The 19,846-nt window shown below is 36.3% G+C and overlaps 4 protein-coding genes and 1 long non-coding RNA gene across 5 annotated transcripts in view; 4 read left to right on the forward strand and 1 right to left on the reverse strand.

Annotated features, from left to right (window-relative positions):
• Nucleotides 1–820, reverse strand: part of LOC108949617 — a 6,277-nt gene extending 5,457 nt beyond the window's left edge. Inside the window, exons 1-2 of the long non-coding RNA XR_001974798.2 lie at nt 631–820; nt 168–321 (exon numbers count right to left, since the gene is read on the reverse strand). This is a non-coding gene — a long non-coding RNA (uncharacterized LOC108949617). The remainder of the gene's footprint in view (nt 1–167; nt 322–630) is intronic.
• Nucleotides 821–1,767: 947 nt separating this feature from the next.
• LOC100183337 (GATA zinc finger domain-containing protein 14) lies at nt 1,768–3,977 on the forward strand. The gene has a single exon (XM_002119164.5). It carries the CDS (start codon nt 1,809–1,811, stop codon nt 3,546–3,548), a length of 1,740 nt encoding a protein of 579 aa, XP_002119200.1. The 5' UTR covers nt 1,768–1,808; the 3' UTR covers nt 3,549–3,977.
• A 36-nt stretch (nt 3,978–4,013) lies between these two features.
• Nucleotides 4,014–5,801, forward strand: LOC100180988 (TBCC domain-containing protein 1-like). Its single transcript, XM_002120347.5, has one exon. The coding sequence runs from the start codon at nt 4,031–4,033 to the stop codon at nt 5,786–5,788; it is 1,758 nt and encodes a 585-aa protein (XP_002120383.1). The 5' UTR covers nt 4,014–4,030; the 3' UTR covers nt 5,789–5,801.
• Nucleotides 5,802–7,047: 1,246 nt separating this feature from the next.
• LOC100182577 (RUS1 family protein C16orf58 homolog) lies at nt 7,048–14,058 on the forward strand. Its single transcript, XM_002119197.4, has 11 exons — nt 7,048–7,679; nt 7,946–8,111; nt 8,503–8,562; nt 9,483–9,615; nt 9,818–9,863; nt 10,434–10,564; nt 10,942–11,054; nt 11,409–11,664; nt 12,303–12,428; nt 12,855–12,959; nt 13,419–14,058. Exons 2-11 carry the CDS (start codon nt 7,962–7,964, stop codon nt 13,541–13,543), a joined length of 1,245 nt encoding a protein of 414 aa, XP_002119233.1. The 5' UTR covers nt 7,048–7,679; nt 7,946–7,961; the 3' UTR covers nt 13,544–14,058.
• LOC100178625 (peroxisome biogenesis protein 1-like) lies at nt 14,044–18,309 on the forward strand. Its single transcript, XM_026835132.1, has 2 exons — nt 14,044–14,134; nt 14,484–18,309. Exon 2 carries the CDS (start codon nt 14,487–14,489, stop codon nt 18,297–18,299), a length of 3,813 nt encoding a protein of 1,270 aa, XP_026690933.1. The 5' UTR covers nt 14,044–14,134; nt 14,484–14,486; the 3' UTR covers nt 18,300–18,309.
• The last annotated feature ends 1,537 nt before the right edge of the window (nt 18,310–19,846 follow it).

Genomic DNA, 19,846 nt, shown 5'->3' on the forward strand with positions numbered 1-19,846 from the left:
TTAATCATATTAGTAAAGTTTATTTACATTATTTCAATTTCATGCGCTAACTTTAATTATATGAAAATTTCCACCGTTACTGAAACACATATAAAATAGTTTATATACACATATAAAAAAACCAAAGTATGTTTAAACACTAGTATATCAAAGTATATTATATGTACTAACCTTCTAATTTTGTTCTGACGGGTACACAAACAGTTAAACACAACTTGCATGCAGAAGTAATTTAAAGTTAGAAAGATTCTGATGAGCATTAACAGTACACCAAGAGGTATGTAGCAAAACACAAGGATTGACCATAATGTGCTCTCAATCCTGGAAGGAAAAAGGTTAGAAACGGATTCTATAAGGGTGGTGGAAAAGATACAATATTTTTTTAAAGCGAAAAAAAAGGTAGGTTCAAAAATATATGGATTCTATAACATAGGGTTGGTGGAAAAGCCACGATATTCTCTGGGAGCTGGGGTTAGGGTTGGCCCATTGCCCCACAGTGTGTGCATTTACTACAAATTAGAGTACTATATATAATATATTATCAANTGGAACAAATATCGCAACCACATTAGGAAACATAAGGCAAAAAATATAGAAAACTTGAAAGTATTAATTTACGATTTGTTTTACCTTTGTCTCGGTACCAGGTTCGCCAATTCAACCATTTTGAACGATTTCTCAACGAATATCTTCTTAATAGTACGGTAGTTACATGAAATGAATCAAATTTAGAACAAACCACGTGAAATCTTACGAAATTAACGGTGTCAAATTTTCTTTTCAATAATTTCAAGGAATATTCACAACATTGCGGGATTCCCCTTGCAGTGCTGACCACTGTTTTAACACTTTCTAAAGAAATGAAATTATTTCGGGGAGTGGTGAGTAATTTTTATATCTGTTAAACAGAACAGTTTTAGATAAGTATGCATACATAGTGTTTAATACCACTGTTATACTGTATTTTGCTTTTATTTTACCTTAAATTATATTTTACAACTGTTTTATAGTACACATTTTAAATTTTGGGGGGGGGTAATATTACAAACCGCAAGATGGCGACAGGGCACAATACATAACACGTTCACTTAAAATTCCAAATTAAACGAAGGCGGGAATAATTAATTAATGTTTTAGTTAATTTAATGTTTAATTAAACAAGAATTACGTCTCGATTGGGTTTATACACATGTGAATTAGAGAGTTTTTCGTATAAGTCTAGTTATAATTGCAATATGTTGATAGTTATTTGCAGAAATGTCGAGACACGTACAATAAAAATGTCAAAAATGTACATTCATATAATTGCAAAGTTAAACGCATAGCAAATAAAAATGTCAAAAATAGACATTCATATAATTGCAAAGTTAAACGCATAGCAACAGTAAGACGTGTGTGTTTTAGTTTTTCATTTATTTTTCTATCCCTAGCTTGTTTAAACAACTAGTCCTATTGTTTTGTAGATATATAACTGAACTAGTGAAGAATCTCCTGGTACGTAAAGTACGTTACAGGTTAGGCTGGTAAAAAGTGTTAAGACTGTTAGAGAGGTTCTAATAAAGAATCCTCCCCCACCTTATTTGCAAACCCCTAACTACTAACCCATATAACCACTAACCATCAACCCCTACCCACCAACCTCTAACACTTTCCACCAGCCTATTCTGCTATGTACTGGAGGATTCTTCACTAGTACCTGTGTTTTTATTGTTTAATTTTTTAATAATTTTAAACATGCATTTATATAATGTTGATATTTGTTATTTAGATTTAACATCTTACTTGATTTCAATAAACCTACATCCAACATGCCAAAGAAAAAAGGAAGAAGATCCGTCAAAGTTTTGGCTCCCTTGTTTAACTCCTCCATCCTGGCTGAGCTCGATCAACAGCAAGAAACGGTGAAGGAAAATATTAACAGGTATTTCCAATCTATGCAGGGAAAAGAACTCACAAAAAATCCAAACTCTGATGATAATGGTATGAGAACAGCAAAGTCTAATGTTGGTACCTCTGATGAAGACTCAGTTAAGTCTAATACTGTCGCACAAGATATTTCTGATGGAGCTGAAATGGAATCAACTAATTTACAAACCAATTGTGAAAGTGGTTTAACTGATATTAATGCTAATATCATCATACCTGTCAATCAAACTTCCCAGCAAATTAATTTCGATATTTCGAATGGAAATGGCGAGAAGTTAAGTTCAACAAATTTAAATGACAACGAAGCTGAAAAAATTGATGAAACCAGAAATTCATCTGCGGAAAAAATGGTGAATAACAGTCCAGAAAAAATGGATTTGCAACAAAATATTGAAATCTCTGAAACTGGTCACAAAGAAAGACAAAGGAAAAGTATGAGAAAAAGAAGATTATTTTCAAATGAATTAGTTGAGCCCGAATTAGATGCCACAGGTTCGTCTAAAAGAAGAAAAACTATGTTCAAGCAAACTAAAACCAAGGAAACACTTACAGGAATGGGTAATAGGCAGCAGCGACGAAAAACTGTTCAACCAAAAATAAAGGCTCCCGCAAGTTTAACAACGAGTGGGAAAAAAGCTGGAACAAAAAGAATGGAAAATGCTGAAAAATCTTCAGCAAATGTTGAATCTGGCAATAATACTGTTTTTGTATCTAATAATGTGGTCAATGGTGATACATTGGGCACAGAAAGAGATAGAACATCTACGGTTGAAAAAAGTGGGGTGATGGCAGATTCAAATGGACATAATGTTATAAATAATCAACATAGTTCAACTGGTGTTTCTTTACAGAATAATTCTGAAAATGTTGCACCAACTAAATCAACTCAAAAGAAAAAATCTACCACAAAGAAAACGACAAAAGTTGACCCAAAATTAAAGAAAAAAGCTCTTGGAGCAAATAGGGAGGTTCTGCATGATAATAGTGGTGATGGAGTCAGTGGTAGTGATGATGATATGAGTTTTACAATTGGAGCAAGGGATCATAGCCAGCATTGGAAGACTCTACATCAAGTTACATCTTTGTTGAAAGAACCGATTATGTTTAGTGGAATCATTCGCCATCATTATATAAGACACAAGGTAGAAGATGGCGTGAATGACGCTGTGGTTGGTAAGGTTGTTTCTAAGTATAATAAACTTTTATTGAAGCACCACCATAGCAATGGTTTATCGGATCGTGAAAAAGTTAAAATTGTCGGAAATCTGGATCGAATCCAGCGAGGGAGTAACGGGAGTTGTAATCTTGATTTTTGGGAAGCAGCAACTCAGGATCTTAAGTTCACCCCACCGCAAGAACCCCCATCTCACTTAATGTTGAGCAAAGTTCAATACAAGAGATATATAGAACTGGTATCAAGAATAACTGACAAGCAGAAGAAAAGAGAAGTTTCAATCTTAAAGTTAAACAGACTTATAACTCTGGCTAATGAGTTGGACCATCTCAAAAAGCTTGACCTTAAATTTAATGATAAAGACCCAATAAACAGAAAAGAACATTTTGCTAAGATAAGATCAGCTGCTGATGATGCAAAAGTTATTTTGAACCTGATATCTTGTTAGTTATTATTACCAAGTTATATATATCGTTTTGGGCGACATTTTACTAACTTAGTGTTTTTTGTAGAATAAAAACCAGTAAAGTATGTCATATTTTCAAAGTGCTACAATGTTCATTATTACACAAGCAAAACTATTGTTTCATCATAGTTATGTCCTGTGTGAGTGAAATAATACCTTTAGTCACAGAGGTTCAAAACTTCAAATTACATTTTAACTTTTTCTTTATGTTTTTTTTTCACATTTCTAGTGATATCTACAATTTTTTCCTGCCAGGTGTATTATATAATATACTTGTATTTTGTCACTTAGCAAAATCCTTGTTGGAAAAGCCGAAGTACAATTAGATGTATTTCTAGTAGGCTGTAATGTAATATATATTTCTGCTGCCAACTTACAATTTTTGTTTTGTATTTTATTTTAAGTTTATTTTAAAAAGGAAAAATATTTGTTCTCTGTTTCAGGTTTGAGATTTAGTGTTAAACATGGTTGACGCATGTTTGTGGTTAAACCCAGATATTTTCTACCATGGGGTCGTATATGCTCATTCAAAGTTATCTATTCCTTATTTAAAAAAGGTGATCACCTACGCTAAAAGTAAAGGCATAAACGGAGGTTACCCCCAACTTTCTTGGTCAATATGGAAGCACATGGCAGTCAACAAGATGCTGTTAGCTGAGGACTTGGCTTGGTCTTATTTCGAAATGTTTTTAACACTCAGAGATGTAACTGCCGATGAGAGAATTCAACAGGCAGAGTTAGAGCAGCAGTCAATTGAAGCAGGTGACTCGTTATCCTACAGACAACGTGTTTCTGTCCCTACATTACAGTTTGTGTTGTTCCTTTATATTCAACAAAGCAACAAAATGTCGCTCAGGAAATCTGTAATGGTTGACGAGTGGCCGGGTTACAGTCCAAGATCTGTTGATGGATTAAGTGGAAAAAGTGACGGCTCTTCTAATTTAGATGAACAGAAACATAACACGTTCATACAAGCCAATTTATCCCAAATATTGGAGCTTCTTTCTGAAGGTTTTAAAGCTGAAATATCAGTAGAATCCACCCTTCATGCTGATGTGGTAAAAGCTCTCGGGTTCATTGTTCAAGGAAAGTTACCCAAGCAAGCAGCAGTGAGCTCTATATATGATATAGCAGTGAAACATCGCGTGCAAGCAAAGTCAGGATTCATGAAGACTTCCGGAAATTTCTCGATCCGAACTTTCGAAAGTTGGTTTCAAACTTCACTCTCTCAAAACCCGTACGGTTTATCATCGTGCATCACTGGAGGGGTGAAGTTAAGATGGGTCACGGCAACACTGAAAAATCAGGAACAAACGCGGAAAAAGCCTCGGATAGTGACCAACTCCCCATCAGCACCTAGTGGGCATAAAATCGTGTTTTTCACTCAGTGTTCAAACCAAACAATCGCTCGACAAACGGAGACTTTAAGAGGAAGTTACGTGAAGTTACACAGATGCCATAAAGCATATATTTATCTCCTATCTCCACTAAAATCTGTGAGTATTGAAAAATGCACTGGCTCCACTTTTGCATTAGGGCCAGTAGCGACTTGTATTCGGGTTGTAAGTTGCCAAAACATCACTATCATAGCCCCTTGTCGCTCGATAATGATAACTGGCTCAGAGGATGTCACGTTATACATTACAACTCCCACCCAACCCATAATATCAAGCGATAACACCGCCTCTCATGAAGAACCTCCCGTAACTTTCGCACCTTACAATACTTTCTACCCTGATCTTGAGCGCCACCTAGCTGAAGTAGGGCTCACCATCTCCCCGCAAACTGATAAATGGAAAACTCCGATTTGCGTCGGAAATCTAAACAACATCACTCTAAACTCCTCAAGATTAAGTGACGTTGTAAGAGCGAGGTCTCCTAGGTCTTCTGGGTCAGGTGATGCTTATCAAATGGACGAGGATACTTTATTCCGAACCATGCCCCCCTCGGACTTCTACCTTTTCTCAATCCCATTTAAATTTCCTCTAGAGGGCACTGATCAGTCAGTGACGACGGAAATACCTGGCGGCTTACCCCTGGAATACTCGCAAGCTGTTAAATCTAAACAGAGAGCAATTGAAAGATGGAAGAGAGCTCTAAGGGATTCCACAATGACAAAAGAAGAAAGGACATCATTCCAGTTCCTCGTAGAGGAGAAATTTAAAGAGTGGTTGAAAGAAACGGGGAATCAACAGCAGTTGGATGATCTGGGGAAAAGATAAAAGGAGAATTTAATTAAATTAGGTTTACATTTTTATTAGGTTGAACGAAGATGAGTGAATTTCTTCAAATAGTTGTAGTTTATTATATAATGGTTGTGAATTTTATGGTTACAGACTTGGATAAAAAGAGTTGAAAGAATTTAATAAAATGCTATTTACTTTATTTGCTTATTAGGCTAAAATTGAACTTACTAAATTAATTTATGAATTTTATGGTATATATTATATATAGACTTGAAAATGTTTAAAAATTTTTCCAATTATTGATATGAAAAAGAAAACAGCTTCACCTATATAGGTTGAAGAATAAGATGAAATATAATTATTTATATATTGTCACCTTTGTTGGACAACAGCCTATACAAGCTTAAATACATGTGTTTACAAAGTTGAGAAAAATGGTGGAATTTTTGTTTTTGCCTCCGTAAAATAGCATATTATGTTATAACTTACATATATATATATATATATATATATATATATATATAATACATTAATGCATATAATGTAAATGCTGCTGGTTTAGTTATCTTTGAATATTTGCTTAATACTTTCAATGTGCCTATTTATAATGTATTAGTGCATTGGTGCTGTTCATGTTTCAAAGCTAAAGTGCTAAAATTTCAATATTTATTCTCTATTTTTTATTTGGAATATGTATAATGCAAATCAGTGTAGTTCATTTGCCAAATTATTTGCGAAATTCAGTTTCAGCGTGGCATATTTGTTCAGTGTCAGAACCGCAGGGGCTTACGGCTAGCTTCCCCCTTCCGCTAAAATATCTAATTCTTCTTATTCAAAACATTTAATTTGCAAATTAATAAAACAACAGTAATAATAGCAAATAGGTATAAATTGAATTGGTAACCCTAATAATTTTGTTTATTATATTTTATTCCGTAGCAGAACCGCAGGGGTCTTGCAACCCTCCTTCCTAAGAAATATTCTAATTCTAAACAGTCAATTTGCAAATACAAATTAGTAAAACAACAGTAATAATAGCCAAGGTATGAATTGAATTAGTAACCCCAACAATTTTTGTTTTTTTGCCACTGTTTTAGTTCAGGTGCGTGTTCTTTACTTATGTGTGTTGTGTATTGTGCTTAAGTATGGACCAACGATTGTAGTTACCACATATATTATATACCTTATACTTGCTCATTCCTTTATAATATATCATTGTGAATTGCAACCTACTACTACAGTCAGTGGCGCAGCTAGAGGGGAGGGGGTAAGGGGGTCGCGGCCCCCCCCTCTTTCAAACCAAAAAAATTATTAAAAAACAACAAAAATTAAATTTTTTTTGATTAAACCCCCCCCCCCTTATTTTTTTTTCTGGCTGCGCCACTGCCTACAGTCCTATCAAGTGTTACTTATGATGTACACGGTAATGTTACTGAATGCTGTGAGCCCAAAGTGGCTTAAATTGTCTAAAATTTATAATTATAGCACCAAAGTAATATTGTATGTGTATACAAAGAAAATTAGATTTTTCCCTGCACATTTGGGCTTTACACTTTTTTGCGTTTTTTTTTGTGCATGGACTTTACAGTTGAAATTTCATGATTCCCTAATTTTCTTCAAGTTCTACTTCTGTACTTGTGTTGTGTTGTGTGTATTATTGGACCTACTGGTACAACTTATAAAACATGGTGCACATTAAGTACATTTCTATTTCACTGAATTTGCCAAAATAATTCTGTTTGCACAAAACACACTAAAGTTGCTCCTGTAATAATTCAAGTGTTCCTGTTTTCTTTTGTCAAAATTCTTCTATTTTGTTTGCAATCAATTATTTTTGCAGGTCATTTATTAATAATAGAATATTAAAACTGGTTAGCATAAAATGAACTAACTTAAACTTCAAAACAAGTTACACCAGTTCTCACAGGTGGGTGATTTATAATTTAATGAATAAATGTAACTTTTTTATTGTTTGTGGCGGGGCAACTACAGTCGTTATATCAGGAGTGTTCTGTTTCATAAACCTTATGCCCGCTTACAAGTTACCACGTATGTTACTTTGTGGGTAATTATTTTCCTTACTCAAGTACTTACACTCCCCCTAATAGTAGCAGCATTGAGCCTTGAACCCTTAACTCTTGCGCTAGAAACAGGCACTGTACCACAACACAGTAACTTTTATTTGATTGACAGGTTCTCAGCAACAGCCATGGTAGGAAACATATATGAATACCATGGTTCTCCTGTCAACAACGAGATATATGAATACGATCTTCATAGCGAAAAGAACAAACTTGTTCAGAAACAAAGTCCTGACAAAAGTTTCTTCAAATTTTCAGGGTTCACACAAATTTTTAAGGTGGCTAGTTGTTAAATTATTGTAAATGTCCTAGATTTTAATAGCATTAAGTGCCCAATGTGACTCAGGGTTGTTAGGCGCTTCGCCGCTCTTGTATCATAAATACAGGTTACCTAGTTCCTTACGAGACCATTGAATGCATATGTGTCCTGGGCAAGACATTTAACATACATTGCTGCAACCTTATGGTCACTAATGGGTTGTAGGCTCTTGTAACACCCTGGGTGTTTGGGGTAATAAACCAAAATTGTGTCCACTGTGGCCCAGTAGTTAGGGGTTTGCATTGTAACCTTAGAATACCAGGTTTAATACAGACAGGCGTATGGGCAATTCTGTACACACATAAATTACCAATCTTTTCTTGTATTGTATCTGTGTATGTTTTTTGCAGGATATTTTCCTTCCCAAAGGCTACCCTGAAAGTGTGAGTGAGGATTACCTAAGTTACCAGGTAAACAATCATATTCAATACTTATAATATCGATATTGAATCCTCCAAAAGGGATATGTGTTAAATTGCTGTGGTAGGTATAGCAAAACAAAATTATTATTAACCCTTTAACTGCCTAAAGCGACTCCAGTTGACGTGGGTCCACATGTCACTTCAACGGGGATTCTGCGGTCATTTCTCCAATATCGAACCCAAATTTGGTATCATTTGAAAGAGGAAGCAATTTCCTTTTGATTTAAGCGATAAAAAAAATACATCAACGTATTTAAAAAGTTTGAGTATTGTTTGGCAAAGTTTTTGAACATTTCTAACAAATTTAGCCATTTTGAGGTGAGACCTGGTCAAATTAGGTGAGAGCTGGTCAAAAGTTGAAATTTTGAAACCAAATAGGCTGCAGTTAAAGGGTTGAATTCCCAAAACTAAAAGATGGCCCTAATGGTTTTTATTGTGTAGTTTTTTGTGGCTCCACCTAAGTTTTTGTTCAAATTTTAGACACATTGTAGTTATGGTGTGATGTATAACCAAACCATACACACACACTGACACATAGTGGCGCAGCCAGAAAAAACATAGGGGGAGGGGTTTTAATCCAAACATTTTCAAAAAATAAATTTTATTTTAAATTTGTTTAAATTATTTTTTATTTATTTATAAGTTTTTATTTATTTATAAGTTTTTATTTAAGTTTTTATTTATTTATATTTTTATTTATTTATAACTTAAACCCCCTGGCTGCGCCACTGCTGACACATAACACAGTGGCGCAGCCAGGGGGGTTTAGGGGGTTGCGACCCTCCCCCCTTTCAAGCCGAAAAAATAATTAAAAAGATTTAAAAAAAAAAATTTGAATTTTTTTTTATAAAACCCCCCCCTTTTATTTTTTTTCTGGCTGCGCCACTGCTGACACACATGTACTACAGATATGGGACACTGTACAAGCTTTTTGTAGCAGTATCACTGGCACACTGGCAACACATGCTGTGTTAAAAGGTTCAGGAGTTGGGGACGAGACGGCTAATGTTGCAAGCGCTACCATTACTTGGTTGCTAAAAGGTAAACTTAACATAGATATAGATATTAGATGGTAATTGTAAAGAAATGTATAACTTCAGAAGAATATTTTAAAAATAATTTTAATATTTATACATTGTAAAAATAGCCTGTTTTAAAAGAATATTGTAAAAAATATATTATCTTAGAATTTAAATATAATATTTTAAGGGTTTTTTTTAGAACATATTATTTCATTAAACAGATGGAACAGGAATGCTCGGAAGAATTGCATTCGCTTATTTTAAAGGGTAAGCAGTCATTGTAGTTAACAATGTAGTTTGTGCCAACTTCATTAATGGACTTACCAGCACTCATTAACACAACAATGGGACTTTCTTTCCTTTGGAACCTTTATTTACCCAACACAAGGCTTCCCAAACTGTTTGCTCACAACCCCTTTTAATTTCCTACAATTTTCTCGGTTACAGTATAATATATTCAGTACTTTGTGTAAAATTGGTTAAAGTTTCGAAGACCCTTATTTTTATATCCTTTTGGTGACTAATTTATAAAAGTGAATATCCCAGCATTTATTATATGAACAAAATACAGTTAAAATGTGATTTTATTGAATAATTCTGTTCTTCATTTTTACCAAACGGCATTACTTTGTGTAAATTAGGTGAACTCTTAGCGACCCTAAAGTTTGGGAAGCCGCTTACCTGATACAACATTATATGCTCCAATTTATCATCCTTTTCTTATATGCATCATTCTATGCCCTTATGTATGATTAATACATTGCAATTCTGGGTGACCCCTGAATTACATGACCCCTATTTTGGAAGCCCTAACCTAACCCCAGTCTTTATTTTTAGTTCAAGTTTGGACTGCAACGCAAAGCAATGGAGATTGTTTGCTGATGTCATGAATGATTGCGCAATATTCATACAACTTGTTGCTCCTGTTTTACCAAAGGCTTATTTTACTTTGGTAATGTGTTTGGCAGGTTTGAACTTTCTTGCTGATTATGTTATTTGAATTTTTAACAAAATCTTAGTTAACATTTATTAAACAATTACACTCATAGTCATCAAATACAGGGAACCTCTATATTATTTGAATTTTTAACAAAGTCTTAGGTAATATTTATTAAACAATTACACTCATAGTCATCAAATACAGGGAACCTCTTTAATTAATTACTTATTTAAATTTTGTAATATGTTTAGCAAGACTTACTTTACTTTGGTAATATGTTTAGCACTCACCAGTTTTTGGATTCTGCTACTTCCCTTAATGTAGGGAAGTTAACCTATAACATATTCTAATACAATATACTGTATCATGATAATAGTGAATGGGTTAAAAAACATTTAATCACAGGTTTAGCGTTCTCATTAGTTGGAGTGGCAGGTGGATGTACACGAGCTGCTTTAACCATGCACCAAGCTAAGTGTAATAACATGGCAGATGTATCAGCTAAAGATGGTTCACAGGTTTGTGTGGCATGCAGTGGTTCAGCTAGGGGTTGGGGAAAAAAATAAGGGGAGGGTTTTACAAAAAAAATTCTGGGTTTAAAACTTAACAAGCACTCCTCTATGTTGTTTTTTTTAAATACTGTCTTTTTCATCAATTAAAATTTTTTGACAACACTTTTTTTTACTAGGAAATACTGGTAAACCTGACACCTATGTTCTAGTAATACAGAGTAGCTAACATACAAACAAAGTAATGTAGAATTACAAGCGCCCTTGTAAACTGCATTTGTATAGGAATTTGTTTATTCAAAACTAGTGCCTTTTTATCATGAATGGAAATTTAATCGGCAACACTTTTTTTTATCTTACCAGGAAACACTGGTAAACCTTGCAGCATTACTGACAGGCCTTGTCATAATGCCCATTGTCGCGACAAACATTCCTCTAATGTGGTTGCTGTTCCTGATTTTCACATTCCTTCACGTTTTTGCTAATTACAAAGCTGTAGCAAGCGTGGTAATGGAATTATTTAACCGGAATCGATTATCGAAAGTCATAAAGGTTTTTTGTGACATGAACAAAGTGTTGACGCCGAAAGAAGCGAATGAAAAAGAAGCAATTTTCTTTCGTGAGTTAAAGTTTCATTTGTTTTATGATAATGTGATATTAGACCTACATCCCAGGTCTCAGGTGTACCTCACTGAAGACCTCACCCTTATAGAATCTCTATTATAGAGTGTCTATAAACTGCCTCAGTGGGGTCTAGATGGTAGCACCCTGGGTGTTGGGGTAATATACCTACATCCCAGGTCTCAGGTGTGCCTCACTGAAGACCTCACCCTTATAGAATCTCTATTATTGAGTGTCTATAAACTGCCTCAGTGGGGTCTAGATGGTAGCACCCTGGGTGTTGGGGTAATATACCTACATCCCAGGTCTCAGGTGTGCCTCACTGAAGACCTCACCCTTATAGAATCTCTATTATTGAGTGTCTATAAACTGCCTCAGTGGGGTCTAGATGGTAGCACCCTGGGTGTTGGGGTAATATACCTACATCCCAGGTCTCAGGTGTGCCTCACTGAAGACCCCACCCTTATAGAATAGAATCTCTATTATTGGGTGTCTATAAACTGCCTCAGTGGGGTCTAGATGGTAGCACCCTGGGGTATTGGGCTAAAATCGTTACCGCTTTAATGGTGATATAATATAAGTCTGATATTCTTCAATAAAAATAAATAATTTATAAAGTTTTTTTGTATAACACAGCTCCGTCATACAGTTGGTTAAACCTTGGTTGTAAGCTTGAGGATCTGGGTTTGACATCGTCAGAGTTTCATCAAAAAGTTGACGATGGTGGAGTGAGGTATTTGATTAAAAGGAATCAAAAAACAGGTAGGGAGTTATGGTTATAGCTTTTGTTAAAATGGAGTATAGATAGTAGAATTCTGGGTGTTGGGGTAATAGATCTACATCTCAGGTCTCAGGTGGGCCTCACTGAAGACCTCACCCTCATGGAAATCTAAATTATTGAGTGTCTATAAACTGCCTCAGTGGGGTCTAGATGGTAGCACCCTGGGTGTTGGGGTAATAGACCTACATACCAGGTCTCAGGTGTGCCTCACTGAAGACCTCACCCTTATAGAATAAAATCTCTATTATTAAGTGTCGATAAACTGCCTCAGTGGGGTCTAGATGGTAGCACCCTGGGTGTTGGGGTAATAGACCTACATCCCAGGTCTCAGGTGTGCCTCACTGAAGACCTCACCCTTATAGAATATAATTATTATTATTGTGGTTTTTCTAAATAAACATTTCCAGGTCAAATCATGGTGTCTCTAAATCACTCATGCACGGCGTCGGATATTTTAGAAGCTTTCTATGAATCATATTTACTTCATATTAACAGAACTTCGCTCTCAGGAAGTAAGTGATTATTACATCGGTGTGCGCGACTGCCTACAACCCATAGGCTGTTACCATTGTGGGCGTATGTGTCCTTGGGCAAGACACTTAACAGCAATTGCTCAAACCCAGTGATCACTAATAAGTTGGCCAAGTTGTCAGGCATATAGAAAATAATCACCCACAAAGTTACATACGTGGTAACTCGTAAGCGGTACTAGTTGTATGAAACAATACATTTGTGTTATAACGACTGTCGTTGCCCCGCCATGCAAGGTTAAAAAGTTACATATGTGGTAACTCGTAAGCGGGCAGGAGGTTTCTGAAACAGAACACCCGTTATAACGACTGTCGTTTTCCGGCCATTCAAGATACAACAAGTCAATTCTATTCTTTCAATTTCATTTATACTCACAAGGATAACGTTCGTTCATTCTTTCATTCATACACACTCATAGTTAAAGTTACATTTTACTCCAGGTTGGCCCACCCTGCGCTCTAACCTTCAATCCATTGGTTGGGTGGTGGAGCAACAACAACTTAACGTGGGGGGCTGGAGGTGGTCAACCAACTCCCCCAGTGTTGCCAAGCATAAACTTGTTTAGTTGATTTGTTATTCAGTGTGGAGTGTTTTTATTTTATTGGGTAACACTGGGTTTTCAAGTTACTCAGTGTTGCCAATCATAAACTTGTTCAGATGATTTATTATTCAGTGTAAAGCATTTTTATTTTATTGGGCAGCACTGGATTTTTAACTCATTCAGTGTTGCCAATAATAAACTTGTTTAGATGATTTGTAGTTCAGGGTGAAGCAGTGTTATCATGTTGGCAATGGCAACACTGGGGTTTCAAGTCATGAAAAAAAGTTGTTGAAATTTTTCTAAAATGATGTTTGGAAGTTCATTGTATTTCAATTGTGCATTCTTTGATGTGGTGTTATTGTTTCCTTCATTATTATTTATTTGCATTTTAATTATGTACAGAGTGCTGGGTGTTAATCTTGCCTTTTGTACCGCACTGATGGTATAATGTTAATCATGTATAAACCTTACTGTATACACAATGTCTTATACAGGGTTAAGTTAGGGGTGTTTTGTATTAAGTATACTTTGTTTTCCAGGTGTTAAGTTAGTAGTTATAATGCAATAGGGAAACTTGTTTGTTTTAAACTTTAGATAAAGAAGCTCTATCACAAAGTAAGTAATTGTGTGTTTATGTCTATATTTTGTAGCATGTTACTTATAAGGGTGAGGTCTTCAGTGAGGCACACCTGAGACCTGGGGTGTAGGTATATTATCCCAACACCCAGGGTGCTACCATCTACACCCCACTGAGGCAGTTTATAGACACTCAATAATAGAGATTCTATTCTATAAGGGTGAGGTCTTCAGTGAGGCACACCTGAGACCTGGGATGTAGGTATATTACCCCAACAACACCCAGGGTGCTACCATCTACACCCCACTGTAGCAGTTTATAGACACTCAATAGTTTTGCATAAACTAGCTTGCATTCTTAACTGATATCGATATATTTACATTACAGAGCATGAAGATAGCTACCACTGTAAAATATGCTCCCGTCAAGAACTGCCTCGCTTATATTTCTGCAACTTTGGTTCAAAACTTGTCCGCTACAAACGACGTACTTGCCGCTAGAGTGACTTTGGGTGAAAAAGTTTGCTACTTAAGTTTAGTGTTATCAAACTCTGAGAATAACTTGAATGAGTTGGCAATTAATAGCTTATATGCAAATAAGTTGAACATAAAGGACAATTCGACAGCCGTTGTTGAAGTTATGACGAACGTCCCTAAATGTTCAATTGCGTGGATGGAACCTGAGAGTGTCGATGATTGGGAGATATTGGAGCTCCATTCATCTCAAGTAGAAGACCAATTATTGCAACAAATAAGAATTGTGTGGCCTGGCCAGATCTTCCCACTATGGGTTGGTGGTAATGTTTGCGTTTATATGAAAACTGCGAAAACTGAACCTTCCTCAGAATGCTGTTTGCTTATGCATTCAAGTGAATTGTATGTTGCGCCAAAAGTAAAACAAAATTCAGCGGAAAAACTTCAAAAACCTGACCACACAGTAGTTCCATTGCACAGTGAGGACACTGCAGATGAAGCAACAACTAATTCGGTCCCAAATTCAAGAAACGTATCTACTTTGTTTCGGTATACATTAATCCCACAGTTTCTCAACGTAATAAAGTTTCTATGCCTTTATATTTGGAGGCGGTTTCTGCCAAACTTATTTTCCCATTTTCGATCCATATTCTTCCCTGCCCAGGTTGAAAAACTTTCAGTTGATTTTACGAACTTTGAGTCAAGACTTGAAAGAATTAAAGCACAAGTTGAGTTAACACCTGACAATATTGACTTTGTAGCAAGAGTGGAACCCATTGACCATGAACTATTAAACCAATCATCTGTATTGACAAGCGTTATAAGTCAACCTGCTTTAGTTTTCTTGCATTCAGATTACGATGTCAGCTCCAACTCCATGGAATATTTGGTGTCTATATCAAAAGTACAGTCGCCTGTGGAAAGAATTGAAATTGGGAAAAATATGAAAAAATCGCAACAAAAGTCTGAGAAAGAATCATCTGATGTTGAAGGCACTTCGCAAGTTTGTGTTGCGCGTATGTATGTGCGCGGGCATAACAAGTTTAACATGAATTGCTCATGGAATGGTTTAAATGGAGTCCAGACCCTTAACGTTTCTTCTATTTTAAGAAGGCAGCTCAACATGGGTGTAACTTCAAGGGTCAGAGTTAAGAAACTAAAACAAACCCCAGAGTTGGGGAATAAGATTGATGCGATTAATTTTTCGATACTGCCTTGTGTGTATGATAGTGGGTTGGATGTGAAAGTTGTTTCTGATGCTTTTATGGAATGGTTGTCGCATGTAAGTGATGCAGATAACATGTTGCCGATATCAATGGGTTCTTTGCTTTCGTTTCCACTAAATGACGATAGAGAGCTAGAAATTGAAGTTGTAGTGAAGAGTATAAACTGTGGGGAGGGTGTGAAACCAGATGGAACAACCTACATGTTGTGTGCTGACGATCTTGAAAATGTGGTTTTGAATTTTACTCAAGATAAAGAAACCTTAATAGCTGTTGAAATGGACGTAGATGTAAAACTGCCCACACAGAATATGCTTCTACACTGCCAAGGGCTGGAACCTGAGGTTAAAGCACTTGTAAAGTTCGTTGAGACAGCTATATCTACCAGGCCCCTGCCTAATGCTTTATCATTGCATGGGGCGGGGCTGAGACCAACGTGTGTGTTGGTCACTGGTGGCAAAGGGGTTGGAAAATCTACTTTGGGAAGAGCTGTGTTGCGTAAGTTTGGGCTGGAAGGTTCAGTTCATGCTTTTGTTCATTGTGTTTCGTGTAGCGTTTTAAGAGGAAAGAAACCGGATAATATTCGGAGATTATTCAATAAAGTTTCACTTGATCTTCGCTGGAGGGAGCCTTCTGTTCTTCTCCTTGATGATCTTGATCTTTTGATCCCTGCATCCACATCAGAGGAGGAGGGAGCAGGGGAGGGAGTTTATAATCTTCAGCTCGTCTCCGTTGTGAAGAGTTTTCTTCATTATCTGATGGGGAGGACCAAACATGGATGGGGTTTGCCATACAGAGTATGTGTGGTGGCCACCTGTCAATCAAAATCAGCTGTCCATCAATCAATAATGACAGGTGGGAATCATGTGTTTAGTAAAGTCATTGAGATTGATCTCCCGAATAAATCAGTAAGAGAAAAGATGATAAAAGCTTGTGTGGAAAATTACACAGAGTTTGAACCGCCTTTGAATCTAGATGAGGTTATTTCTAAAACTGAGGGTTTTGCAGCTGCTGATCTGGAGCTTTTGGTCCGTAAAACTTGCCACTGTGCCCAGATGAAATTAGCGGGACCAGATTCAAAGTCGTCACAACTTAACCAAGAAGATATGTTGGAATCTTTGAGTGGTTTCACCCCTGCTTCACTACAGAATGCAAAGTTACACAAGCCGTCTCCTCTTACTTGGGCAGATGTGGGTGGGTTGGAGAAAGTTAAAGAGAAATTGACAGAACAACTTATTTGGCCGATTAAATATAAGCATTTATTTGATGGATGCGGGTTGGAAGCAAATTCTGGCGTTTTGCTCTTCGGACCTCCAGGATGTGGGAAGACATTGATTGCAGGAGTTGTTGCCAATGAATGTGACCTTAACTTCATATCTATAAAAGGACCAGAAGTATTGAGCAAGTATATAGGGGCAAGTGAAGCTGCAGTGAGGGATTTATTCTCAAGAGCAAAAGCAGCAGCACCGTGCGTTTTGTTTTTCGACGAGTTTGACTCTCTGGCCCCTCCTAGAGGACACGACAGCACTGGAGTTACAGATCGTGTCGTAAACCAACTTCTAACACATCTTGATGGAGTAGAGCCTCTAGTAGGGGTTACAGTACTAGCTGCTACCAGTAGACCTGATCTACTGGACTCTGCATTACTTAGACCTGGGAGGTTGGATAATCTTCTTTATTGTCCTCTTCCTGATGAAGAAGAGAGGGAAGACATCCTCAGATCTTTATCGCGAAACCTCCCTCTCCATGATGTAGATTTAACTACAGTTGCAAAACATTGCGAGAATTTCAGTGGAGCAGATTTGAAGGCTTTGTTATATAACGCTCAATTAGAAGCAGTCCATGACTCCATTGATGCGGCAAAAGTTAATGAAGATTTAAATCTTCCTCCTACATCATTTCCCGCTCCTTCCTCAACTTCTACTCTCTCCTCTAAGATGGAGATTGATGATCTATATTACAGCAACGGGTTTTCAAACATGGAGAAATACGACGAAGGCCGAAACCAAGCAATATCATTAACATCAATAGATGAAATAAAAGAGACAGCTGCGCAGTTGATAAACTCTCTTGTTCAAGAAGATACCGACCCCCCAAGTGAGGACGACTTTAAAGAGTCGTACAGGATTTGTTTCGACGAAAATCGGAAATATGAGAAGTCTAAAAAAGTTGTTGAGGATTGTAAACTCATTTATTTCCCCTCCATGTATCAAGGCAGGAGTGGTGAAGTCCCTGAATCAATTCTCAATTCTGCGCAAATTTTATCGCGTTCTGTGAACCACAACGATGCCGGAAATTTTTCGAAAAGTTTGAAATCGAATACTCCACCTTTATTGGTTGAGAGTCGTCACATGACTGCAGCGATGGGATCAACCAAGCCGTCACTTTCAATTAAGGAAAGAAATGAACTTGAGAGGTTGTACGAAAAGTTTACAAGGTCCAGGGAAAGAGGGCAGACGTCAAGTCAGGATTATTACAAAGGGGAACAAAGAGCCACTTTATCCTAATCATAATAAATATAGTGGGGTGGGGGAAGATGGGACACCTTTTCACTCTATTTTCTCGTCCTATTTGGTAGTAAACAAAATACATTCAAAGAATTATTAAACCGGATCTTCACGACTTCCATAGACCATTTTTAATTGTTTAAAACACAGGATATTTAGATATTCTGTGCTAAAGGTGTCCTATCTTCCCCCAACCTACTATACTAATAATCAACCTACTATACTAATAACCCCAACCTACTATACTAATAACCTTACTCATAATACTTTGAAAACTTGTATTTATATAAGTATAATAGGTTAGAACTGTCACAAATTTTCACCTGTGCCTCTCAATGAGAATTATTATAAAGCAGAACAAGGAGGCTCCTTATGCTAATCACTGTGTTGTATTTAAATCAAGTTGATTTATGGAAATTTTAGCCTAATCATAATAGTATAATAACTTTTGAAACTTTGTAGTAATATAATATATCATTGTCCTTTACAAATTTTGTTTAAAACTTAAGCGTGACAAAATTAAACCTTTTTTTTGTGATTACCAAAACTGGAACATTCTTAAATCAATACAAAGTCATTAACCTTAAATCCTTGTTTTAGGCATTTTAGAAACATTACCGATTTTTTTTACAAATATTTTCTGCCTAATTCTTGTAATACTCGTTCTAAAGGTTTCTGTTTAACCAGGTATTGATATGTTACGTTTATAATTTTGCTTTGCTATCATAATTTCTTTATTATCATTATGTCCAACAATGCAGTTTCTTCAATTGATTAATTTTCTTTGATTTTAGATCAGTTTAGTTGAAACTTATGGTGTGGTATTTATATTACACTGTGGAAACTTGGATTGGTGGATTCTGGCTTCGTGTTTTTGGCTGTTTGTTGCTTTTCCTGTTTATTAAACTGAGTCAATTTAAAAACAACAACTATAAGAGATGTGGGAGTACAAACTGTCTGTGCTGCAGAAGCTCTAACTTAGTTCGAGAAAAATTTAAAGTGGAAATCAAAAATTATTCTGAAATACCAAATAGTTTTATCAAATGGGTAAACGAAGACTATATCTTGCCATTACAAAATGGGCAACACCCTACTATATTCTACTTGCCTGGGGTTCAAACCCAGCCCCTTATAGACTCTTTGCATTATGAAGATGATATGCAGATATTAAAGGATAATTACCATGGTATAAAGGGGGAATATGAGACTCTTGTTGGGAATTTAAGCTGCTGGAACACTAACAGCACACCACAAGGAGAATGGAGCTTGTTTTACCTTGTCAATCAAGGGAAAGAGGTAAGAGACATGTGCAATAACTAGGGTTAGGGCAAAATTAGGTTGGAAAAACATATTGAATGAATGAATGTAACTTACTTTATCCTCGCATGGCCGGAAAACGACAGTCGTTATAACACGAGTTTAACACCTCGTGCCAGCTTACGAGTTACCATGTATGTTACTTTGTGGGTGAATTTTTTTTATATATTGCTGTTAATTTGGACAACCCATTAGTGACCACTGGGTTGGAGCAATTGCCGTTAAGTGTC

The sequence above is a fragment of the Ciona intestinalis genome, chromosome 7 (genome assembly GCF_000224145.3).
Source record: "Ciona intestinalis chromosome 7, KH, whole genome shotgun sequence".
In the NCBI taxonomy this organism is placed as follows: Eukaryota; Metazoa; Chordata; class Ascidiacea; order Phlebobranchia; family Cionidae; genus Ciona; species Ciona intestinalis.

Bases quoted from the DNA above. Each gene is read 5' to 3' on its own strand.
- LOC100183337 (XM_002119164.5), top strand. From the start codon at position 1,809: ATGCCAAAGAAAAAAGGAAGAAGATCCGTCAAAGTTTTGGCTCCCTTG.
- LOC100180988 (XM_002120347.5), top strand. From the start codon at position 4,031: ATGGTTGACGCATGTTTGTGGTTAAACCCAGATATTTTCTACCATGGG.
- LOC100182577 (XM_002119197.4), top strand. From the start codon at position 7,962: ATGGTAGGAAACATATATGAATACCATGGTTCTCCTGTCAACAACGAG. The intron at 8,112-8,502 runs GTGGCTAGTTGT...TGTTTTTTGCAG, and splicing joins GGTTCACACAAATTTTTAAG to GATATTTTCCTTCCCAAAGG. The intron at 10,565-10,941 runs GTTTGAACTTTC...ATTTAATCACAG, and splicing joins TTTGGTAATGTGTTTGGCAG to GTTTAGCGTTCTCATTAGTT.
- LOC100178625 (XM_026835132.1), top strand. From the start codon at position 14,487: ATGAAGATAGCTACCACTGTAAAATATGCTCCCGTCAAGAACTGCCTC.